This window comes from Balaenoptera acutorostrata, chromosome 6 (genome assembly GCF_949987535.1).
Source record: "Balaenoptera acutorostrata chromosome 6, mBalAcu1.1, whole genome shotgun sequence".
In the NCBI taxonomy this organism is placed as follows: domain Eukaryota; kingdom Metazoa; phylum Chordata; class Mammalia; order Artiodactyla; family Balaenopteridae; genus Balaenoptera; species Balaenoptera acutorostrata.
This window is the reverse complement of record NC_080069.1, coordinates 104,268,009-104,292,532: the sequence shown is the minus strand read 5'-3', so window position 1 is coordinate 104,292,532 and position 24,524 is coordinate 104,268,009. Positions and strand designations below refer to the sequence as shown.

At 37.9% G+C, this 24,524-nt stretch overlaps 1 protein-coding gene across 3 annotated transcripts in view; it reads right to left on the bottom strand.

Annotated features, from left to right (window-relative positions):
• Positions 1-3,323: 3,323 nt before the first annotated feature.
• Positions 3,324-24,524, bottom strand: part of KIAA1958 (KIAA1958 ortholog) — a 164,763-nt gene continuing 143,562 nt past the window's right edge. For 2 of the 3 annotated variants that reach the window (XM_007178200.2, XM_007178199.3), the window contains 2 exons: positions 19,986-20,158; positions 3,324-9,884 (listed from right to left, as the gene is read on the bottom strand). In XM_007178200.2, coding sequence (XP_007178262.1) covers positions 9,078-9,884; positions 19,986-20,158 — 980 coding nt within the window. In that variant the 3' untranslated portion in view covers positions 3,324-9,077. Of the gene's footprint in view, positions 9,885-17,445; positions 17,532-19,985; positions 20,159-24,524 lie in introns of those variants that run through there. The other variant, XM_057547954.1, reaches the window with a different exon arrangement.

Here is a 24,524-nt window from a genome sequence, read left to right as displayed (position 1 = left end):
TTCCCACGTGCACATACATGTGTGTACATGTGCAGGCATCACTGGAGGAAGAAAAAGTTGAAAATGGTACAGTAAAATAATTCAAGTTACTGGCCATTTCCTCTGTCCTTCAGAATGATGTTTCCAGTGTTAAGAAATTATGGATGCCTCCTCTACATTAAAAAAAAGAATCCAGAACAGTGAAAACATCAGGACACAGTTTTATTGCTATCTTTTGAAACATACAGCTACATAGAAAATATTAAAAATTTCAATAAAAGCAACGTGTTTCTTGTCTAAGTAGTTAAAGTGAACGGACTTTTGTTAGTCACAGCCAACCAAGAGGAGACCCTGGGAAAGGTTATAATTGGAGCTTATCCAGAAGAGGCTCCTTCTATCTGCAAGAGGTTTGCTATGCTTCAGAAGGAAAAACGAAGCAAACGCAAAGCAACCCATTCACTTTTCCATTTCTAAATTTAAAGCAAACATGCTGGTGTTGTTGAAATTTTAATTTCCAGTTTAAATTGTCATGACCACTTGGGGCACAGACAAAACCTTTATATGACCAGGAAGGAACTGAGCAAGGCCAATGACACTCAGTGTTCCCGTGTGTTTTCAAGTCTGTCCAGTGCAAGCAAATGAAAACCAAAAGAAAGCAACCCAGCTTTACTTCTAACACGGATAACTGTAGACCCTGGAAGGAAGTAATTTAGTGGGGTTTTTTTGTTTTTGTTTGTTTGTTTTTACTGCTTTTATTCCCTTACTATCTGAATTTAAACACAGTTCCATAAAACTTCAAGTATAGCTAAGGAAAGCACCTCACTGCCCCCAGCCAGCTTCCTGCTGTTGAAACTGAACTTTTCTGGCATTTGTATTCTAAAACAAGTTTCATTTCTCCTGATCTCTTGTTAAAACACAGATTTTATCTTCCGTAATTTTCTAATTTTGCACCTGTTGTTAGTTCCGAGTTTGGGAAGAGTGGAGAAGCACACAGGGATGGGCTCCACAAGCTCTGGTCTAGGCTATCAGACACCAGGATGAACGTGGGGACCCCTTGCCTTTTCTCACTTGGAAGCAAGGGACTCTTTCAGGATAGTGTTTTAAATGGTAGTGGGGAAAACAGCAATTTAAATTTTATTTGTAGAAAAAAGTATCTGAATTTTCTATTTTTACTATAATGATCATGCATCACTTCAGTAATAAAAATAAAGAAACACAATGCTGTCAGGTGGCAATTGTTTTTAGGTACATTTTCTTGTATTAGTTCAGCCCATTTTAAGTGAGGACTTTGGGCATTTTGGGATATTGTGGCTTCTGGCCATATTATCTATTTAAAAGCGTACATCTTTCTACCAGTGGGTAATGATCTGATATCCCACAGTCCCTTGAAATTATGATATTCAACAACAAAAAAATTTAACCAAGCTTTGTAGGTTGCAGTATAATTTATCTTTATAAGAATAGTACATAGATGGTTTATTTCAATGCTTGTCATAACTAAAAATATTTTCCATATCTTTACACATAAAATGTGTATCAAATACCAAAGTCACAGCTTTTCCCCTCAGAATTCCCTATCGTTTCCTGACACTTGGTGCTATAGAGTAGAAGTCTGGAGCCAGAATGTTCTTTTGTTTTCTGATAGGCAACTTATTAGTTTGACTGAATGCCTACAGGGTTTTTCATTCTTTATCCTTGGTAGTTTAAAATTTTGCCAGGAGGTGATTAGGTACAAGTCTCTTTCACTTGTTTTTTTTTTTTTTTTTTTTTTGGCCTGGAATGCAGTGAGACCTTTCAATCTAAATACACAGATTTTTGTTTTGTTCAGGAAAGATTTCATTTTTATAGTCTAATGATATTTTTCTCAATATACTCCTTCCATCAGGAAAGCAAATGTCAGTAATGTTAGCTAATGTTCTGTCTTCCAAATCCATTATCTTTCCCCTATTTTCATCTCCTGTTTCTTTTGAAAGAACGATAGGAAGAAAATCTCGTTTGTCCTTCACACTGATTTTTTTTTTTTGGCCGCATCCCGCAGCATGCGGGATTACTTCCCTGACCAGGGATCGAACCCGCGCCCCATGAAGTGGAAGCGTGGAGTCTCAACCACTGGACCGCCAGGGAAGTCCCACACTGAGTTTTTTATAAGCATCTGTATTGTTCTTTTCTACTTCCAATGTGGATTTTAATCTGCTATTGTGTTTTTAGCTTCCTTGAAATCCTTCTTTCTAGTTTATCTTCTTTTTCATTTTATTCTGTTGCCTTTTTCTCTTAATCCATTCCCATTTTAAGATAACATACTATTGCTGCATAGAAGCAATTCTTCTGTTCCTTCAATTATGACAAAGAGAATCCTAAAATTTTCTTGTTTCTTGCAGTAGACTACTTTCAACTGTTCTGGAAGCTGTTCATTTTCCTTCGTTCAGTCACATTTTTTTTTTTTTTTTAATGCTGCATTTGTTTTCTCTATACTCATCCTTAAATGTGGTCCTTTCTCCTCAAAGCCAGTATTTGCCTTTCATTATGCTATCTGTCCACTTGAGTGTTTGTCAAATCCCTTTTTTGGATGCACAGGTTGAGGGTAAGAAGATGTGCATATTTCCAAGTCCAGTTTCTAGTTTAACACTTTTCTATTGAAGTGGCATCCTTTTCCTTTCTATTGTCTGGTTTTCTGGATCTCTGATCCAACACCATACATGAAAAATCACAATATTTGCATTTTCTGCTACTTATTTATTGTTTTTGTCCTCACCTAAAGGGCATTTTTCTCAGAATGCACTATGCCTCCAATAGATCCTCTCTGCTTGCTGCTCACATTTTAGCCCTAGAACTTGGAGCTGGACTGAATGAAGAGGAGGTGGGTGGGGAGATGGGAGAGAGGGTGGGATAGAGAAGCTTTTCACTTTATAGTGTGGCATCTGGTTAAGAGAAAGGATAAGCCAGTTATTTTTCTGGCACCAGAGCTCTGAGTAAGGAGACTGACATGGTTAATGAGAACAAGTATTAAATATCTTTCAGATTTTCTGTTTCAGAGAACCTGTTTCATGAAGCAAAGTCAAAGAAAACAGTGAGCTACAACCTGAAAGGTTTTGTCTCACTCCACTTCCAAATGCCTTGTAAACTGTATCGATTCCTTCTAGATTCTAGAATTGAGAGGTGGCCTTCTTCTGGGTCTATATGAGTGTTTTTCTTGGAAGGCAGGAACTCAATGGCAGGGCCTTCTGCCAGACAGCTCCATTAATTAATTTTTTTAAATCCAAATCTTCCAGCTATGGTATGGAGGAAAGATTCTGGATTAATTTTCTAGTCCTGAATCTACTACTTATTGTCTTGCTGACCTTGGATGGGCCCTTTAATATCTCTGGGCTTCGATTTTCTTATTGGTAAAATGGGGGATTTTGATTAGGCTGTCTCAGAGTTACCTATAAACCTCTTATTTTTTAAGTCTCAAAACAAAAAAATCCCCATGCCCTGATAAAGGAAAGAATAGAAAACAAATGACTAAATAAGTATGTTTTGCTATGAGGTCGCTTTAGCCTAAAGATTATAAAAATCCTCTGACATCAAAATTAAAAAGTGAAAGCAAAAACCCTGAGCATGTAATTGTGATGCAGGCTAGGAAGTCCTTTACATTTTAAGCAATGACACCCATTCAAAACAGGTGCAGTTTGTAAACGACTTGACTTTTATTAGAATAAACTGGCATGACCATCTGCCCTTTAAGGTAGACAATAGATAATATGAGTTATTTATTGGATAAACACAGAAGGTTCTCAGTAGGCAGAAAATGTTATACTCATTCATAGAAAACCACCAGGCTTTCCAGGAACTACTGAATTATACCAATATATTGAATTAGTAAGAGAGTACATATAAGGTATGACACAGTATGGTTTGAGAAATGAAATATTTCCCAAACAAATAGAAGCTGTTTAATTTTTTAAAAGCTCTGTGATAAATGGACCTCTTTGGGCCTGAAGAAGGCAGTTTAGTTTAATACATTGAGCACTGTATTTGGAGTCAGAAGACCTGGGTTCAAACTTAAGTTCTCCAACTTATTAGCTCTGTGAGACTTTGGGAAATTTACTTAACTTCTCTGAGCCTTGGTTTCTCAATAAGTAAAATGGGAATAATTAGACCTACCTTGCAGAGCTGTTGTGAGAATTAAATGAGAATACGAGGAAGCTGTGAGAAAGCACTTACCACTGTTAGTGTTAGTCAAATCTGAATCTTCCAGAAACTTATTTGAACAAATCAGTAACAATAACTACAGTTAAATGTAAATTAATTAAATCAGTTATACTAACCATAATATTTAGGAGCCCATTCTCAGTGGGGGAGAGGGACCTATCTAATTGCTTTTACTAGTAATGGAAGCAATATGCATCTACATATAATCCAGTGATTTTTTTTTTTGGTCTTAATAAGTATTTCCTGAAATTATTAACTTCCATATGAACTGCATTAGATAAACAATAAAGCACTTTAATTGAGCATAAAAATCTGATTCTGATCGACAATTAAAACATAGGGAACCTCTCTGGATTTCTTGGGCTATAAAGAACTAGAAGTACTCAAAATCATCATCAAAATAGGCAAACTTTGCCAGAAGGATGGGCAGCCTCCCTAAAAGGAGTTTTGGGAAACCCTATGATGTCAGGATACATGGATACAGAACACACAGGAATTTCCAGAGATAAACTAGTTTTTCATTCCCTACAGCCTCCTCTTCTCTCAGAAAGGGAGTTCAGCCTTAGGTCATCACCAATCTCTCCCTCCACTCCTGTTTTTGCTTAGGTGATAATTTATATGGAAAAACACAACAAAGATTTTTTACCTAAGAACTTTGCCTAAACAGCTGAATGTTTTTCTCTTAAAACAGAGCATTAAAAATTCACCCCAAAAGTAAAAGCATTTAAAGATATACATGAATTTGAAACTTTTAATGCATTCTTCGGTTCAGGGCTGTTTGTTAACAGTTTCTCAATATGTATGGGTCTTAGACTAAATTGGAGCGCCTGTAGAGAAAATGAGGTAACTCTTCTTTGAGGTCTTCATCGTTTGCATTTCTTGCTGCCTAAAGTTAACTGGTTACTAGCTCAAGAACCCACTGTTAGCAATCCAGATTTCAATAAAAGCAACAAAGTGATGCTTGTTTGATAAGAGTAATATTTAAACATAAATATTTGTTTATTTAAGTGGTCACAATGTGGTTAGTGTTAGCCTAACCTGAGAAAAATAACATTCTGCTGCCTATAGAGATAGCAAAATAATTTAAGGAGCTGTCAAACTTAAAATTTCAAGAAAACTTATTCCTAAAGCAAGCGTTCCAATATAGTGAGAAGCACTCATTTAGGAGATTCAGTATATGATCCTGAGGAATTAGGAATTTTGCCTCCTAGTTTTGCCACTTCCTAACTACATGGCCTTGAGGAATTGCAGAAATGTAATATTATTCACTTTGGAGATGATCTTTTCTGATGATCTCCTTTCACAGCTGAGGAAAGTGAGACCAGCATTTACCAAGTGAGTAGAGAAGGCGCTGCCAGCCTGGTAATCTTCCTTCTATAGCCAGAGGCTTCTGCTTCTACAGGAGGATTATTTTGTCTAGATCTTCTCCACAACTGTCTATGAACATGCTGATAGGGTGGGTATAGTGTGATGCTTTTAATGAGGTTGAATTAAAATAAAAATCAAAGTAACAGAGTTTCACATTTCTATAAACATTTATCAGTCAGGGCAGATTAATACAGCATATAATCCAAGGAAAGCTGGGAAATGCCACATGACCGAGGAGACCATTTCTTTCACAACTTTGGTTAGGTTTTCCCATAATACTCCCCTCTGCAAACACACTAAACCATGGGAAAACTTTCTCATAATGCCTCTCAGGGCTTCTCTATGCTTTAATTGTTTTTGCTTACATCTGAGGTATCAGGGCTTGGAGGTGCTGGAGGTAGAATTTATGGGTATAAATGTGACCACATTATCAGGTTTGCTTTCCTCTTCAAGTTTAACTGTTTAAAGGAGAGAGAATCTCCATAATGGAAGGAATAAGTGGCATAGTGCAGATTAGGTGAACAATATTATTACTCTTACCAAAGGTTGTAACTAAAATAACTAAGATTTATTGCATAAATAATACTATGTGCCTGGTGCTGTGCTAAAGGCTTTACATTTCATTGAATCCTACCCTTCAAGCTGATGCCCCCACCATCTCTGCTGGAATAAACTTCCAAGGGGAGCCTGGCTAAATTCTGGGGAGGAGGTACCAAGCGAGCGGGGCTTCCTTTAGAGCAGGTGCAGAAGGTGCCGGGGGCAAGAGCTCACCCAAAGGACTCCCTGGGTCCCGTAACACCTACAGCACCATTCCTGACGCAGAGCCATGGCAACTTGAGCCTCGGGGAATGTGCAAATTCCTGGTATTCATTCCCACTTCTGAATACAAAAAACACTAAAGGTAAGTGGAGAAAACACTCTTAACCTCCCCCTTTCTTCTCTTGGGAATCTCCTTTCTCCTGGCTTAGGCCAAGAGTAGAAAACCCTGGAGTCCCCAGAGGGTATGGTTTACAGCTGGCCGAAAAGACAGAACAACTGCCTTAGCTCTGAAGCCCAACAAGAGCTAGCTACTCTGCTCCCCTTCAGATCCTCTGAGCATGGACACAGCCATATAGATGGATAGGTGCATCACCATATTAGCAGGTTTACTAGGTGTTATCACATATAAACTTAAAGTGTGTGTGTGCACACACACATACACATCTATACACAAATATATAATAGACAAAGTACCTATACAGTGGGTGGCACAGGAGGCATGTAATGAATGGCATTTAGGATGCTGAGATACGATTCTTTCCTTCCATCAGGTATCACTGGAGATTCTACCTCCTGACTTTGATTATAATCATTCACTTCAGAACTCTGAGGGTTGAAAGTCCATCAAATAGGTGATAAGCGACAAACCTGAGGCAGAGATTGTTATTCAGCTGATAAAAAGCCACTATCAACAGAAAGATTACAGCCTCTGGATCAGTTATTGCTACTTTTGGAAATGTTAAAATCTGAAAATATCCCAGTGATACCTAATGGCAATTTCTTCTTGAATCTATTTAAAATAAAAATGGAGGTTTTATTAATTAAGCTGCAGGCCCTGCCCAATAGTTCACATAGGTTATATTTCTGTTTATGTGCAGTACTGACAAGAAAAACCACCATGTGCTTTCCTCAAACAAAATTTCCTTTGGGTGTTCACCCACTAAAGGAAACTATACTTCGTGTTTTGTGTCTCTTTTAATCAAAACCTTAAAATCCCTATAGGAAAGTACAACAGAACAGTGTGCAATATCAAGTCATAACACTGCTTATTAAATATTACCTGTTATTTATATACAGATGGAGACATACCAAAGTTAATCTATATTCAGGAAAGATCAACTAGTAAACGAAATAAATGTGCAGGAACTAAAAAGGGAACAACATTAAACCTTAAGGCAGCATTGGTTGAGTCTTCTCCGGTAAAGGAAGTATTACATATTTCAATGACCAGTGAATGATTTTTTAAAACAATTAATTAAAATAAATACTAAAATAATGTTTTGAAAAAGAAATAGGGCTGATTTTGGGACTCCTACAAAATGAATGTATACTAGACTTTCAGTTGTGGATTGGACAACATACACAGGAACAAAATGGTATGACGTTGTAGCAGTCTTTCCTCAAATACAAAATAAAGATTCCCTAGAAATTATTATTATTATTAATTAGTCCTCTTTGGGCTCCTTTTTCACTTATTCAGAGCAGTTATTATAACATTCTGTTAATGTTTGAATAACAAGTGGTCAGGTTCAGTCTCACCTGAGTGAAATGATTTCAAACTGCATTGATAACCTATCATCATGGTCTGATTTTTCAACTATGTCCTTGTTGCTGGGTTTGCTTACCTGGTAGGTTGCCTACATCCTCGTGTCCCAAGCATTGGTGCCAACCTAAAATGATGAGATCTCTTGTGGCTGAAAGAGTCATACTTTGACAAAAATATTTCAAAACTCTTTAATAAACACATTTTGGGATTTGTTTTCTTTGCAGCTTGTTTTGTTGGATTTTCCTGGTTACGCCTGAAAACTACTTTCAGTTGTTTTACAGTCCAGTGCTATATGCTGACAGAACAACTGTATGACACAAAGAACAGATGAAAAAAAAAAAACCTCTAAAAAATGTTCAAACGAAAATAGCTTTCACATGACGCTGAGAAAGAAAATGTAGGCACTTCTGCTTCAGGAGGTTTTTCACGTTTTGATCACAGACTGCTTTTCCAAGACACTTTCTCTCACTACTGGAAATTCCCTCATGGTACAAACCGTCTAGTTCGTTGGAAACCTTGTTCTCACGAGCACCGTTTGGTGCATTAATCTTTTCTCATAAAACTGTCTCCATTGATGCAGAGGTCAAGTTCCTCCCAGGGCTGAGAGCAGTCCCCACCTTCCTATCAGCATGACCGAGCGTAGCTCCACGACCTTCCATCAAGCAAGGCTGCTTGCTCTGCAGGACCAAGTTATCCAACAACAAAACGTAAGGAGGAGTGCCAGGTGCAGTTTTTCTCCTGGAAATAGTTAACATGTCTGCCTCTCTCTTCCTAGTTCCTCACTGTGAGTGTAATTCCACAAAGTGTTTATAACATTCTAAAGCTACTAGGCTACTGGGGTTTTTTTTTAGTGACTACTTAAACAGTTTTCTTCCCCCCCTCCCTTTTATTTTTTTTGAGAAAATCTGTGCTAAAAAGGCACTAGATAAAATGAACTTCCTCACTCTTGTGTATGTAGTAACTTATACAGTGCATTAGACTCTATAATTTAACAAAGGTGACACACATCTGGATAAAACATCCTAAATATTCATCTACTTTCAGTTAAAAAAACAAACCCAAAGTCAAAGAAATCTTTGAAAGAAAGAAAGAAATCACTCAAAGTCCCACTGACAGGGACCAGCCTGACCATGAAGTCACGGTCATCCCTGCCGCCTCAGAGCTCTGGCCTTGGCTGCGGGGGAGCGCCCGCCTGCCAGGGTGTGTCAGGTGGTGGCCGGGACCCAGGGGAGACTCACTGGCAGCAGCTGTGGGAGCCAAGCCTCCTGGAGACCTGAGTAAATGAGACGAAGGTGAAGTTCTCACAGTTTTCCAGCTTGACCTTCTTGGCTAAGTTCGGGACAATTCCCCGAAGAGACCTCAGTCCCATCCTCTGTTCCTCGTACCACACGCTGCCCATGTCTGCGGCCTCCTTCCTGGCGGTAAGGTAGAAAGGGGACTTGGCCTCCATTTGGGTGGGTGGTCGGTGGATGTACATGTACTTGTAGAGGAGGCAGTAAGGGCACTGTTTGTGTCCCCTGGAATGCTCGTGGTAGATCTTCCCGTGGCACACTCGAGTGGAACCACTCCGACTCTCCCGCTTGACACTGTCTGTCCGGGCAAAATAGGGCTGGTTCTGTGGGTCTTTGAGCAGCTCGATGTCACCATACATCAGATCAGCATGCTCCTGCAGCGTCCGCATATTCAGGTATTGGCTGTTGTACTTGACCACGGTGGACAGAAGGGTGATGGGGCTGTCATCCCCCAGACACCCTGCCTGCCACATCTCCTCCTCATCAGAGAGGGAGAAGTAGACGATGTTGCGAGAACGGGCACCTGACATCCCTGCCTTACTCAGCACCCACAGCTTCTCCTTGAGCTTCTTGGTGGAGGAGCTGAAGGTGCTGCTGGTGATGGAGAAGCCCACGCCCGCGTTCTTCAGGATGCGGTCCAGGCCTCGGCGGATGGCATGGAGCGACGTGGCCAGGAAGTCTGAGCCGTCGCTCTTCTTAACGGTGACATAAAAGTTCTCAAGCAGCTCGTTCAACTTCACTGCAGGGATCTCAAATGAGACAAACACTGAGGTTACACATTTGCGGACACCCAAGTAGCCAGACCCCTCCTTCCTTCTCCTGATCCTCACTAGGAGCTGTATTTTGGATAGCCCTCTAGCGGGCTGCCTTCTTAGCATGATACAGTGGAAAAAACAGTGAATTTCACACTGGAAGATCTAGGTTCCACACTGGGCTCCACTTAGTCCCTTTAAACCTCAGTGTTTTAAGCAACAGGACGGGAGATAATAATCATACCTTCTCAAAGAATTACTGTAATGCTTAAATAAAGTAGTGGACGTGAAAGGGTTTCTAAATAGTAATGAACACACATACACACAACATATATATATGTGTGTGTGTGTATATATATATATGTGTATATATATATATATATATATATAATTATCATTATTTTTATTATTGGCCTTGTAACTTTCACTATTCCTCTCTGGAAAGCCCTTTTGTCTCTTTTCTAGCAAATCATTTCCTTCCCTCCCCTTCAATAAAATTCAGCCATCCTCTTTGAAGAGTTCCTGAACTAAACTTATCAAACTCTGAATCATTCCGACATAAATTTCCCTGATCTCTGCATGTACTTGGTGCTGTAGGGAAAGATGACTCACATGTCCATTTTGCACAGCAAATTAATGCCCCTTGATTTTTCACTTGAATTTATCTGAATAAGTCTGGAAATATTTCTGACTTAACAATCTGTAGGGTTTCAATGTCAGTATTTGTTCAAAAGATATGAAAGACTTAATGATTATACTGACAATTAGAGAGTGCTCCTTATTTAGGCATGGCAGGAGAAGGAAGGCTGGTGGGTAAGAAAGCTTTACTTTCAAGAGGGAGCCATAAAGATAAAACCACACCTTGCTCATAGTCAACTTAGGTTGAATACACATTCTAGGACAAAAGATAGTCTCAATAAGAGATGTTTTAAAAGCAGAAACTGTACTGGTAACATTCATTCTTCTAATAGCCCTTGGGTCAAAGAGGAAAATAAAAACTGAATTATAGATTAAAAATGAGGCAAACTGAAAACATTACATATCAAAATGTATGAGGTGTTGCCAAATATACTCCAATAACACCACAGTCTTAAATGCCTTTGTTAGAAACTTTATTAAAAATAAGCGAACACTATTCAACACAAAAGACTAGAAAAAGTAAATCAAGTTCAAAAATAGTAGAGTGAATCAATAAAAATAAAACAAATTAATGAACTGGAAAAGATATAAATTGGTATAGATAAAAAATGAAAGTATGTAATCTTTGAAAAGACCTATAAAGTTGACAAACTTCTAGCAAATATGACAGAAAGAGAGAAAGAAGAGGAAAGGAAATATACACATAAACAATATTAGGAATGAGAAAGACTATAACTACAGAAAATGAATAAAGAATATGAAAGAATATCATAAACTTTATGCATATTAATTTGAAAATATAAATAACCTGAACAATTTTCTAGCAAAATATAAATTACCAAAGTTGGTTCAATAAGAGGTAAGAGATCTGAAGAGCCCCAAACAAGAGAAGAGAATGAAATGATTGTCAAAGATGTATGTCACTCATAAAGAGATGGTGTTATGGAGTTGATTCACCTTTCCTTTTGTATGTAAACAGTTTTGGAGCACAGGAAAAATAAGCGTTCTTCATTTTTTTTCTAATCCAAATCTGATAGATATTATACCAAAGACGCAAGAGATATGCGGATATATGTATATGTATAACTGATTCACTTTGTTATAAAGCAGAAACTAACATACCATTGTAAAGCAATTATACCACAATAAAGATGTTTAAAAAAAAAAGTATATGAATATAAATGTAAACTCCCCTAAGTAAAGTACTAGTGATTTCCGTTTTGCCCAGCACCAATGTAAAACAAAATGTACACACGTTAGAACCATGCAAGCAAGGGCATGGCTCTGATATGCACAAGTAGCAGTTAACATGGTACCAGCAAAATGAGGGCTGCCTATATTATCAAATTCAGGACTGCAGGAAAGCAATCTACGTTGAGACCAGTAGGGATTATCAGAGTGTAAGGATGATTCAATAGTAATAAATACTTCAATATAATTGACTTATTTATATATTAAGGAGAAATAATATGAACTTGATAATTACTGAAAAATTATTTGAAAGAATATGCTATCCACTTCAAATTTTCAAAAATGCAAATTAAATTTAGATTGGAAGAAAAAATATCCTCTTACTATGACGAAGAGTATTTTACAGACATGAACTATAAAAATTACACTCAAGATGAATCAAAACTACAATGAGGTATCACCTCACGTCAATCAGAATGGACATCATCAAAAAGTCTACAAACAATAAATGCTGGAGAGGGTGTGGAGAAAAGGGAACCCCCTTGCACTGTTGGTGGGAATGTAAACTGATACAGCCACTATGGAGACAGTATGGAGGTTCCTTAAAAAACTAAAAATAGAACTACCATATGACACAGCAATCCCACTACTGGGCATATACCCTGAGAAAACCATAATTCAAAAAGAGTCATGTACCACAGTGTTCACTGCAGCTCTATTTACAATAGCCAGGACATGGAAGCAACCTAAGTGTCCAACAGATGAATGGATAAAGAAGATGTGGCACATATATACAATGGAATATCACTCAGCCATAAAAAGGAACGAAATTGAGTTATTTATAGTGAGGCAGATGGACCTAGAGTCTGTCATACAGAATGAAGTAAGTCAGAAAGAGAAAAACAAATACCATATGCTAACACATATATATGGAATCTAAAAAAAAAAATGGTTCTGAAGAACCTAGGGGCAGGACGGGAATAAAGATGCAGATGTAGACAATGGACTTGAGGACATGGGGAGGGGAAGGGTAAGCTGGGACAAAGTGAGAGAGTGGCATGGACATATATACACTACCAAATGTAAAATAGATAGCTAGTGGGAAGCAGCCGCATAGCACAGGGAGATCAGCTCGGTGCTTTGTGTCCACCTAGAGGGGTGGGATAGGGAGGGTGGGAGGGAGACTCAAGAGGGAGGAGCTATGGGGATATATGTATATGTATAGCTGATTCACTTTGTTATAAAGCAGACTAACACACCACTGTAAAGCAATTATACTCCAATAAAGATGTTTAAAAAAAATTACACCAAGATGAAAACATTAGAATCTTTTTTATGAAGTCAGGAATAGGATGAGAATGATGAATACCATTGCTATTATACAACAGTGCTCTGAAGATTCTGGCCAACCAAGTAAGACAAGAAAAAGAAATTACACACACACACACACACACACACATACACACACACACGTATGTATGTATATATGATATAGGAAAGGAAAAGGACAAAACATAATTGTTTTCTGATAATCTAATTGTTGGTCTAGGAAACTCCAAGAGATTCAGTCGAAAAGCCATCAGAAAGAATAGAGTAGCTGCATACAAAATATAAAAAGCAATAGTTTTCTTACATACCAGTAAAAACCAGTTAAAATAACTTCCCAATAACCATGACACCCAAAACTCATCTGGTTTCAGATTTTTATGCTGTCACTTGCAACTCCCTACTTGCAGGTGTTAACTTCTCTTTGTATTAGCTGGGACTTGTGTGGTTGCAAGAGAGAGACCAAACTTGAAAAAGCCTTGGCAAAGAGGGATATCAGAAATAGTGGATTTCAAGGCCATCAGGGCTCCACCTCTCACCTCTGCTTCTCTGTACAGAGCTGCTTTCTTTGTGTAGCCACTTAGCACTCCCCAAGGGTTATATCTTACAGCTTCAGGTACCGGCAAGAGTCCAACTCTCATTTTCAGTAGAAAAAAAGTCTGAAGGAAGGATTCTAATTGGCCCACTCCTGATCCAAACAACCGACCAAAAGGTGGGCCACTGTACTAACATAATGGCTTCTGCAGTAACCATGGGGATTGTAGGAGAAGAATGGTTCCTTAAATAAGGGGTGCTGAGCAGAAAATCGTACTACCTTAGTGTTTAAAAACAAAACAAAACAAAACAAAACAACTAACCTCTGATAGCTTCCTTTTGCCCTTCAGATAAATTCCAAACTGTTTACCTTGTATGCAAGCCTTTACAATCTGCTTCCACCCTATGGTAGATTGTTTGCAAAGATAGCCACAACCATCTCTCCCCTCCCTGTTCTTACACCCCTTTGCAATGTGACTCTGCTGCTCCTCCCATCAGGAAGTAGAATCTATTTTCCCACCCTTGGAATCATGGCTGGCCATGAATTAATTTGGCCAGTAGAATGTGGTAGAAATAACAATGTGTGAATTCCAAACCTAGGCCTCAAGGGGTTCTGCTTTCATCTTACAGGTTCTTACAGGTTTGCCTCCATTGTCGTAGTACATGATGTTGCCAGGTAAGGAAGCCCAGTTAGACCTCAGGAACGTGTGACTCAGAGACAAGCTGCCTCCCATCTAATATACAGATGACTGCACCCACATGTATCCCAAGTGAGACCAGTAGAAGAACCACTTAGTTGAGAAAACCCCATATCATCATGAGCAAATAAAATGAATGTTCTGTTAAGCCACTAAGTTTTGGGGTGGTTTGTTATGCAGCAACAGATAACTGATACACACCCTATTTCTCTAGCTTAATCTTTTGTTCTCTTCATACTCTGTTTTCCAGCTTCACTGAACTTTGTGCCATTAGTAGAAACCACAGGGCTCTTTCATGCTTCCAAGTCTTTGCATATGCTATTCCTCTGCCTAGAATGTTTTTTCTTCTAACCTTCTCTATTTGGAAAACCTCTATTCCTTGTTTCAGATCTAGCTCAAATTCTGTTGTCTATATAAAAGGCTTCTCCAGCTTCCCTAAGCAAAGTTACTCTCTCACCTGGGATCCCAAGGCACTTCATTTAAATTTTATTATGGCCCTCTCCATATTGCACAGCCTTTTATCTATTTATATGTCTGTCTCTCAAAGTGGACTGAAAGCTTCCTGAATGCAAGAATGACATCTCATACATGACTGGTTCTTCATGCTGAAGACCCTACCAGTAGGCCTGAAATGTATCATAGATACCCAATGAACTGATAAACATGGGTTAAAGCAATGAATTAACCCTGGAGTCAGGAGAACCAAGCTGACTTAGGGTGCAGAACATTTCTCTTGATTATACCACAAGTTTCAAAGAAAAATCACAGCAAAAGCAATTCCTGAAGAAATGTCAAGTCACAAAATTTATATTCTTTGTACACAAGAAACTGTTCATTCTGGCCCATGTTGCCTGCCTCCTTTGTTTTCTCAGACTGAATTTTGGTTGATAATTATTCCTCCAGGTCAAGATCCTCTTACCTAGAAAAGGTTAAGGTTAGGGGTTGAAGAAATGGTGATGAGGGTCTATGAGAAGAGATGAATTTTAAAATTATTATTAATAAAGGTGAAATTATTATATTTTAATAGATTTATTTGCTTTTTTATTGTGCTAAAATATATATAATATAAAATTTACCATCTTAACCATTTATAAGTGTACCATCCAGTGTCATTAAGTACATTCACAATGTTGTGCAACCATTATCACTACTCATTTCCAGAACTTTTTCATCATTCCAAACAGAAACTGTACTCATTATACAATAACTCTACATTTCTTCCCCCTGCCAGCCCCTGGTAACCTCTATTATACTTTCTGTCTCTATGAACTTGCCTATTCTATGTACGTTACATAAATGGAATCATACATATCTGTTCTTTTGTGTCTGACTTATTTTACTTAGTATAACACTTTCAAGGTTCAGCCATGCTGTAAGCATGTATCAGTACTTCATTTCTTTTCATTGACAAATAATATTCCATTGTATGGATATGCCACATTTTGTTTATCCATTCATCTGCTGACGGACATTTGGGTTGTTGGTACATTTTGGCTATGGTGAATAATGCTACAACAAATATTTGTGTACAGGTTTTTGTATAGATATATGTTTTAAATTTTCTTGAGTATATGCCTATGAATGGAATTGCTGGGTGAGAGTAACCCTATGTTTAACTTTTGGGGAACTGCCAGACTTTCCAAAGCAGTTGCATCATTTTGCATTCCCACCAGAAATGTATGAGGGTTCCAATTTCTCCACATCCTCATCAACACTTGTTATTATCTGTTTTTCTTTTTTTTATCCTAGTCTTCCTACTGAATGTGAAGTAGAATCTCATGTGGTTTTGTCTTGCATTTCCCTGCGGTCTAAGCATCTTTTCACGTGCTTATTTTCGTCATAATAATGGTTTAATGTCCTTGTCTGCTAATTCTAAAATCTGTGTCAGTTCTGGGTTGGTTTTGATTGATTCATTCTTTAGTGATATATTGATACTTTTTTGCTCCTTTGCATGTCTGAAAATTTTTGTTTAGGTGCCAGAGATTGTGAATTTTATTTCTTAGGTTCTGGATATTCTTATATTCCTATAAATATTCTTAAGGTTTGTTCTGGGACATAGTTAAGTTACTTGAAAACTGTTTGACCCTTTTGGGTCTTGCTTTTTCTTAATTAAAAAAAAATTTAGATATAATTACCATATGACACTATATCAGTTTCAGGTGTATAACATAATGTTTTGATATCTGTGTATATTGCAAAGTGATTACCACAATAAATCTAGTCAACACCCATCACCACACATAGTTAAAAAACTTTTTTCTTGTAACGAGAGCTTTTAAGATCTACTGTCTTAGCAACTTTCAAATATACAGTACCGTGTTATTAATTATAGTCATCATGCTGCACATTACATCCCCAGGCCTTTTGACCACCTTCACCCATTTCAACACCCCTCATTCCCAGCCTCTAGTGACCACCAATCTGTTCTTTTAGCTAGGAGGTTTTTTGTTCTTTGTTTTTAGATTCCACATATAAGTGAGATCATATGGTAATTGTCTTTCTCTGTCTGACTTACTTCATTTAGTATAATGCCCTCAAGGTCCATCCATGTTGTTGCAAATAGCAAGATTTTCTTCCTTTTTATGGCTGAATAATATTCCATTGTACCTATACACCACATATTCTTTATCCATTCATCCATCTATGGACACTTCTATGTCTTGGCTATTGTAAATAATGCTGCAATGAACACAGGGGTGTATATATCCTTTTGAATTAGTGTTTTCGTTTCCTTTAGATAAAGGATCGTATGATAGTTCTATTTTTAATTTTTTGAGGAACCTCCATACTCTTTTTCTATAGTGGCTGCACCACTTTACATTTGCACCAGTAGTGCACAACAGTTCCCTTTTCTCCACATCCTTACCAACACTAGTTAACTCTTGTCTTCTGATAATAGTCATCCTAACAGATGTGAGGTGATAGCTCACTGTGGTTTTGATTTGCATGTCCCTGATGATTAGTGATATCTAGCACCTTTTCATGTAGCTGGGTCTTGCTTTTAAGATTTGTTGGGTAGGATTAGAGCAGAGCTCGGTCTGTGGCTAATTATTCTCCACATTTGATGCAAGACCTTTCTAAAGTCTCTACCCCACGAATCCTGAGATTTTTCCAGTCTGACTGGTGGGAAGAGGTACTGTTTCCAGTTCTGTGTGAGCTCCAGGTACTATTACCTCTGATTCTTTCAGGCGTCTTTTTTTTTTTTTTGGCCAGCCTCGGGTAGTTTCCTCACATGCAGATGTTGATCAGTACTCAGCTGAATATTTGAGACAGAATAGCTTCAGTTCTCTCACGTTCTCTTTCTGTGTAGCTCTCTACTTTCGAATATTCTGTTATGACAATTCTAGCCACCTGGGTCTCTCTGGACTCAGTTCCATTTCCTCAACTCAGCAAAACTGCTGGGCTCTGCCTGCATGCTCCCTGCCTGCACCACAGCCCTGTAGACTCTTTCAAGGCAGCAAGCTGGGGCACGTGTAAGGCTCACCTTGTTTCCCATCTCTCAGAGATCACTGCCCTTCTTTGCGTATTATATAATACCTTGCAAAACATTAGTTATATCATTTTTCTGTTTTTTGGTTGTTTCTGGCAGGAGAGTAAATCTCCTCCAAATTGGTTGGAAGTGAAAAACTTAACTGATTTTTCTCCTGGGCATGGGTTATATGTTCCCACTTCTTCCTATGTATAGTAACTGTTGATTGTATGCTAGAAATTGTGAATTTTACATTATTAAATTCTGGATTTGTCTTATCTTTTCAATGAATGTTGTAACTTCTTTCTAGTTGTTCTCATGTCCTCAGCTGCCCTGAACTCTGATTTCTGTCTCCCCTCAACTCAGCAAGATTGCCAGGCTCAGTTTGGGTTCCCCTCCCTTCAATGCAGTTTAAAAATTGTCTCCAGACAGAAAGCCTGAGAGGTGGTCAAGCACCCATCTTAGGGATCAAGTCCTGTGCTGCCTGTTCTGTAGCAAGAGTTATTTCATATATTATGCCCAGTTTTCTAGTTGTTACAGCAGGAGAGTAATTCTGGACCCTTCTATTCCCTTATGGCCACAAGTGGAAATTTCAATTTATTTTCTAATCTGCTGGATCATTTTGATTAGTATGTTGTTGCTTTTTCATTTTTATAATTCTTTTCATTCTTTCAACAAACATTTCATACATCCTTAACCTGTAATCTACTATCTAAAGTCCCTGGTGTCTAAATCTGTTCTTTGTTGTTTCCATTCATTCTCATTCATGGTGATTTATTTCCTTAAGTGGATAGTGATTTTTTTTTTTTTAATGAGCACACATTTAGTTGGTCTTAATTTGTGAAAAATCTGAGTACCTATATTTTGGATGTTTCCCTTCAAAGATTATTAGCATATGACTCTGCAAGGAGCCAGGGTATGCTACTGACCAAGAACTTTAGACACTTTCAGGGTCTGCTCCTCAATCAAGGATTCTTCAGTTTAGCTCCCTGCCTCTTCCCTTCTTAATGATGTTATCAACATAAGCCCTGAGGAAGAGCCCTGCCTTTCACACGTGCTTACTGCTCACACTGCTCCTGTTTTGACCCTGTGGATGGCTCCCTTTATTTCTGCAAGTACAGCAGAAATGCCCCTCACAGTATCTAGGGCACCATGCTGCCAGAAGTAGAAACCTGGATTTCCTATTTCATCTCTTGTTGGTGCCCTAAACACATCACCCAAACTTGGAGATGTCACCTGCCCTTGCGCTTCAGTTATGACTTCTATTTGCAATATCTTTGAATCTATACTTCCAGCTTTAACACTTCCCCCATGTTTTAAATCCCACCTTCCCAAATGCTTATTCGACATATCCATCTGGTAGACATCTCTATTATCTAAACTCAACATATCCAAATCAAAATACATCTTTCTGTTCTGTCTCTACATGTCCAAGAATTTTCCCTTCTATTCACAACCCTCAAACATTTCAAGTTGGAAGAGACTCTAAGGGTTCATTTTACAACTGGGGAAATTGAGGACCAAGAATATTAAATACATTTTTGCTCATCACCTCCAATTAATTGCTCTATAATATTAAGTTTCTTATGTTCCTTCCTGTTCAAAAAAATTCAGTGTTTCCCTTTTACCTAACCCTTAAGACATTTGCAGATCTTGTGGTCAGAGTGTTTTTATTATGACAGTCCCTTCTCTGCTGCGCCCCCCCCAATAATCCTTCAAATAAAGTCTCTCCTTACAAACAAACACAAAAACAAAACAAAACTTCAATGGTTTCCCAATATTCACAAGATTTCAGCTTGCCATTTAAGGGTTGTCAAACTCCAGTTTTATAGTCCACTACTCCCATATATGAAGCCTTTGCTGCAGGCAAGTGGGTCTATCCCTCTAAATTTTACTCTTCCTTACGTGACTCAGCCTAGAAGACCCTTGTCTTCAATTCTGTTGAAACCCTACCTCGCCCTCAAAATACAGTTTAAATATCAATTCCTTCGCTAGTCTCAACAAACTGCAATTAATTTATCCATCCGAATTTTTTGGCATTTCTGATCTGTAAATTCCGAGAACACGTATTAAATTCTGTTTTGTACTGTGGATATTTTTCTTTCTATTTTATGGTCTTTCAAAGTTTCCTCAGGCAGAAAGTACCTGTTCCATGTTCCCCACAATACTTACCACAGTGCCTGGCACATGGAAGCTCAGTGAAGTTGACCAAAAGAAGAAGTAAACTTAAGGGTTTCTTACCTTGGTGATGTCTGTGTGATCTTTGAGCCCATTGGTCATACACCAATATCGCCACACATTCAGGGCATACCGTGTTGCTTTGGTCGTATTTGGGCTTACTGCGCTGGTACACAGATCATTCAAGTCATCGTTAATATTAAATACAGGAAATTTGTTGAGCTTAGTAGAATAGGCTAGAAACAAAAACAATAAAAGGCATTAAAATAATTTGCCATTCTCTTCTTCAGAGAATTGTATCTTTGGATCATGTTAAATAGTAGAAAACTCCTAAGAGATATAACACGTTAAACAATGAAATTTCTATCAAGTATACATAAATTAGAATAAATACAGTAGGGAACAATGTTTATAGCATGAAATTGATGTAGTAACCTTGCATTTAATACCAACAATTTTGCCATATGTATTAACTGATATACTAATGCAGACATTACAATAGAAGGGAAAAAATGAATGCAGAAAAACAAAGAATGTTCTATCTAAAATTTTCACTGTAAAAAAATAGCATTTATGTTAACAACAACGACAAAAGGATAGAAAAAAAGGAAGACAAGTTACACATCCTTTCTCTTTTCCTTAGCACATGAAGAGCTGTTACTTCTCTGCAACATATAGTCTCAAATATCTTATTTGTCATCCTGGACAGCTCTGAATTAAATGGTATTAGCATATTTCTTTATTCCTATTCACAAATTGATAAAGAGAGATTTCAACCCTGACTCCACAACCCATCAGCTAGCTTAGAGTCAGAATGGAGGGTCAAGTAGAATATTAGGGAAAGAGGGGGATGCTCCAGAGAGGCTCACATTGTCTCAGAGGAGAGCAAACAGATTTTAAATTGCAAATGTCGCTGCAGCCTGTGGATCAAAAACCACATTCACAGAAAGACAGAAAAGATGAAAAGGCAGAGGGCTATGTACCAGATGAAAGAACAAGATAAAACCCCAGAAAAACAACTAAATGAAGTGGAGATAGGCAACCTTCCAGAAAAAGAATTCAGAATAATGATAGTGAAGATAATACAGGACCTTGGAAAAAGAATGGAGGCAAAGATCGAGAAGATGCAAGAAATGTTTAACAAAGACCTAGAAGGATTAAAGAACAAACAAACAGAGATGAACAATACAATAACTGAAATGAAAACTATACTAGAAGGAATCAATAGCAGAATAACTGAGGCAGAAGAATGGATAAGTAACCTGGAAGACAGAATGGTGGAATTCACTGCTGCAGAACAGAATAAAGAAAAAAGAATGAAAAGAAATGAAGACAGCCTAAGAGACCTCTGGGACATTAAACAATATTCGCATTATATGGGCTTCCCTGGTGGCGCAGTGGTTGAGAATCTGCCTGCCAATGCAGGGGACACGGGTTCGAGCCCTGGTCTGGGAAGATCCCACATGCCGTGGAGCAACTAGGCCTGTGAGCCACAATTACTGAGCCTGCGCGTCTGGAGCCTGTGCTCCGCAACAAGAGAGGCTGCGATAATGAGAGGGCCGCGCACCGCGATGAAGAGTGGCCCCAACTTGCCACAACTAGAGAAAGCCCTCGCATAGAAACGAAGACTCAACACAGCCATAAATAAATAAATAAATAAAATAAATAAACCCAAAGTTAAAATATATATATATATATATATATATTCGCATTTTAGGGGTCCCAGTAGGAGAAGAGAGAGAGAAAGGACCAGAGAAAATATTTGAAGAGATTATAGTCGAAAACTTCCCTAACGTGGGAAAGGAAATAGCCACCCAAGTCCAGGAAGCGCAGCAAGTCCCATACAGGATAAACCCAAGGAGAAACACGCCGAGACACATAGTAATCAAACTGGCAAAAAATAAAGACAAAGAAAAATTATTGAAAGCAGCAAGGGAAAAATGACAAATAACATACAAGGGAACTCCCATAAGGTTAACAGCTGATTTCTCAGCAGAAACTCTACAAGCCAGAAGGGAGGGGCATGATATACTTAAAGCGATGAAAGGGAAGAACCTACAACCAAGATTACTCTACCCAGCAAGGATCTCATTCAGATTCGATGGAGAAATCAAAAGCTTTACAGACAAGCAAAAGCTAAGAGAATTCAGCACCACCAAACCAGCTCTACAACAAATGCTAAAGGAACTTCTCTAAGTGGGAAACACAAGAGAAGAAAAGGACCTACAAAAACAAACCCAAAACAATTAAGAAAATTGTCATAGGAACATACATATCGATAATTACCTTAAACGTGAATGTATTAAGTGCTCCAACCAAAAGACACAGGCTTGCTGAATGGATATAAAAACAAGACCTATCTATATGCTGTCTACAAGAGACCCACTTCAGACCTAGGGACATATACAGACTGAAAGTGAGGGGATGGAAAAAGATATTCCATGCCAATGGAAATGAAAAGAAAGCTGGAGTAGCTATACTCATATCACATAAAATAGACTTTAAAATAAAGAATGTTACAAGAGACAAGGAAGGACACTACATAATGATCAGGGGATCAATCCAAGAAGAAGATATAACAATTATAAATATATATGCACCCAACATAGGAGTACCTCAATACATAAGGCAACTGCTAACAGCTCTAAAAGAGGAAATCGACAGTAACACAATAATAGTGGGGGACTTTAACACCTCACTTACACCAATGGACAGACCATCCAAAATGAAAATTAAAAAGGAAACAGAAGCTTTAAATGACACAATAGACCAGACAGATTTAATTGATATTTATAGGACAGTCCATCCAGAAACAGCAGATTACACTTTCTTCTCAAGTGTGCATGGAACATTCTCCAGGATAGATCACATCTTGGGTCACAAATCAAGCCACAGTAAATTTAAGAAAATTGAAATCATATCAAGCATCTTTTCTGACCACAACACTATGAGATTAGAAATGAATTACAGGGAAAAAAATGTAAAAAAGACAAACATATGGAGGCTAAACAATACGTTACTAAATAGCCAAGAGATCACTGAAGAAATCAAAGAGGAAATCAAAAAATACCTAGAGACAAATGACAATGAAAACACGATGATCCAAAACCTATGGGATGCAGCAAAAGCAGTTCTGAGAGCGAAGTTTATAGCTATACAAGCCTACCTCAAGAAACAAGAAAAATCTCAAATAAACAATCTAACCTTATACCTAAAGGAACTAGAGAAAGAAGAACAAACAAAACCCAAAGTTAGCAGAAGGAAAGAAATCCTAAAGATCAGAGCAGAAATAAATGAAATAGAAACAAAGAAAACAGTAGCAAGGATCAATAAAACTAAAAGCTGGTTCCTTGAGAAGATAAACAAAATTGATAAGCCATTAGCCAGACTCATCAAGAAAAAGAGGGAGAGGACTCAAATCAATAAAATTAGAAATGAAAAAGGAGAAGTTACAACAGACACCGCAGAAATACAAAGCATCCTAAGAGACTACTACAAGCAACTCTATGCCAATAAAATGGACATCCTGGAAGAAATGGACAAATTCTTAGAAAGGTGTAACCTTCCAAGACTGAACCAGGAAGAAATAGAAAATATGAAGAGACCAATCACAAGTAATGAAATTGAAACTGTGAGTAAAAATCTTCCAACAAACAAAAGTCCAGGACCAGATGGCTTCACAGGTGAATTCTATCAAACATTTAGAGAAGAGCTAACACCCATCCTTCTCAAACTCTTCCAAAAAATTGCAGAGGAAGGAACACTCCCAAACTCATTCAATGAGGCCACCAACACCCTGATACCAAAACCAGACAAAGATACTACAAAAAAAGAAAATTACAGACCAATATCACTGATGAATATAGATGCAAAAATCCTTAACAAAATACTAGCAAACAGAATCCAACAGCACATTAAAAGGATCATACACCATGATCAAGTGGGATTTATCCCAGGGATGCAAGAATTCTTCAATATACGTAAATCAATCAATGTGATAAACCATATTAACAAACTGAAGAATAAAAACCATATGATCATCTCAATAGATGCAGAAAAAGCTTTTGACAAAATTCAACACCCATTTATGATAAAAACTCTCCAGAAAGTGGGCATAGAGGGAACCTACCTCAACATAATAAAGGCCATATATGACAAACCCACAGCAAACATCATTCTCAATGGTGAAAAACTGAAACCATTTCCTCTAAGATCAGGAACAAGACAGGGATGTCCACTCTCACCATTATTATTCAACATAGTTTTGGAAGTCCTAGCCATGGCAATCAGAGAAGAAAAAGAAATAAAAGGAATCCAAATTGGAAAAGAGGAAGTAAAACTGTCACTGTTTGCAGATGACATGATACTATACATAGAGAATCCTAAAAATGCCACCAGAAAACTACTAGAGCTAATCAATGAATTTGGTGAAGTTGCAGGATACAAAATTAATGCACAGAAATCTCTTGCATTCCTATACACTAATGATGAAAAATCTGAAAGAGAAATTAAGGAAACACTCCCATTTACCAATGCAACAAAAAGAATAAAATACCTAGGAATAAACCTACCTAGGGAGACAAAAGACCTGTATGCAGAAAA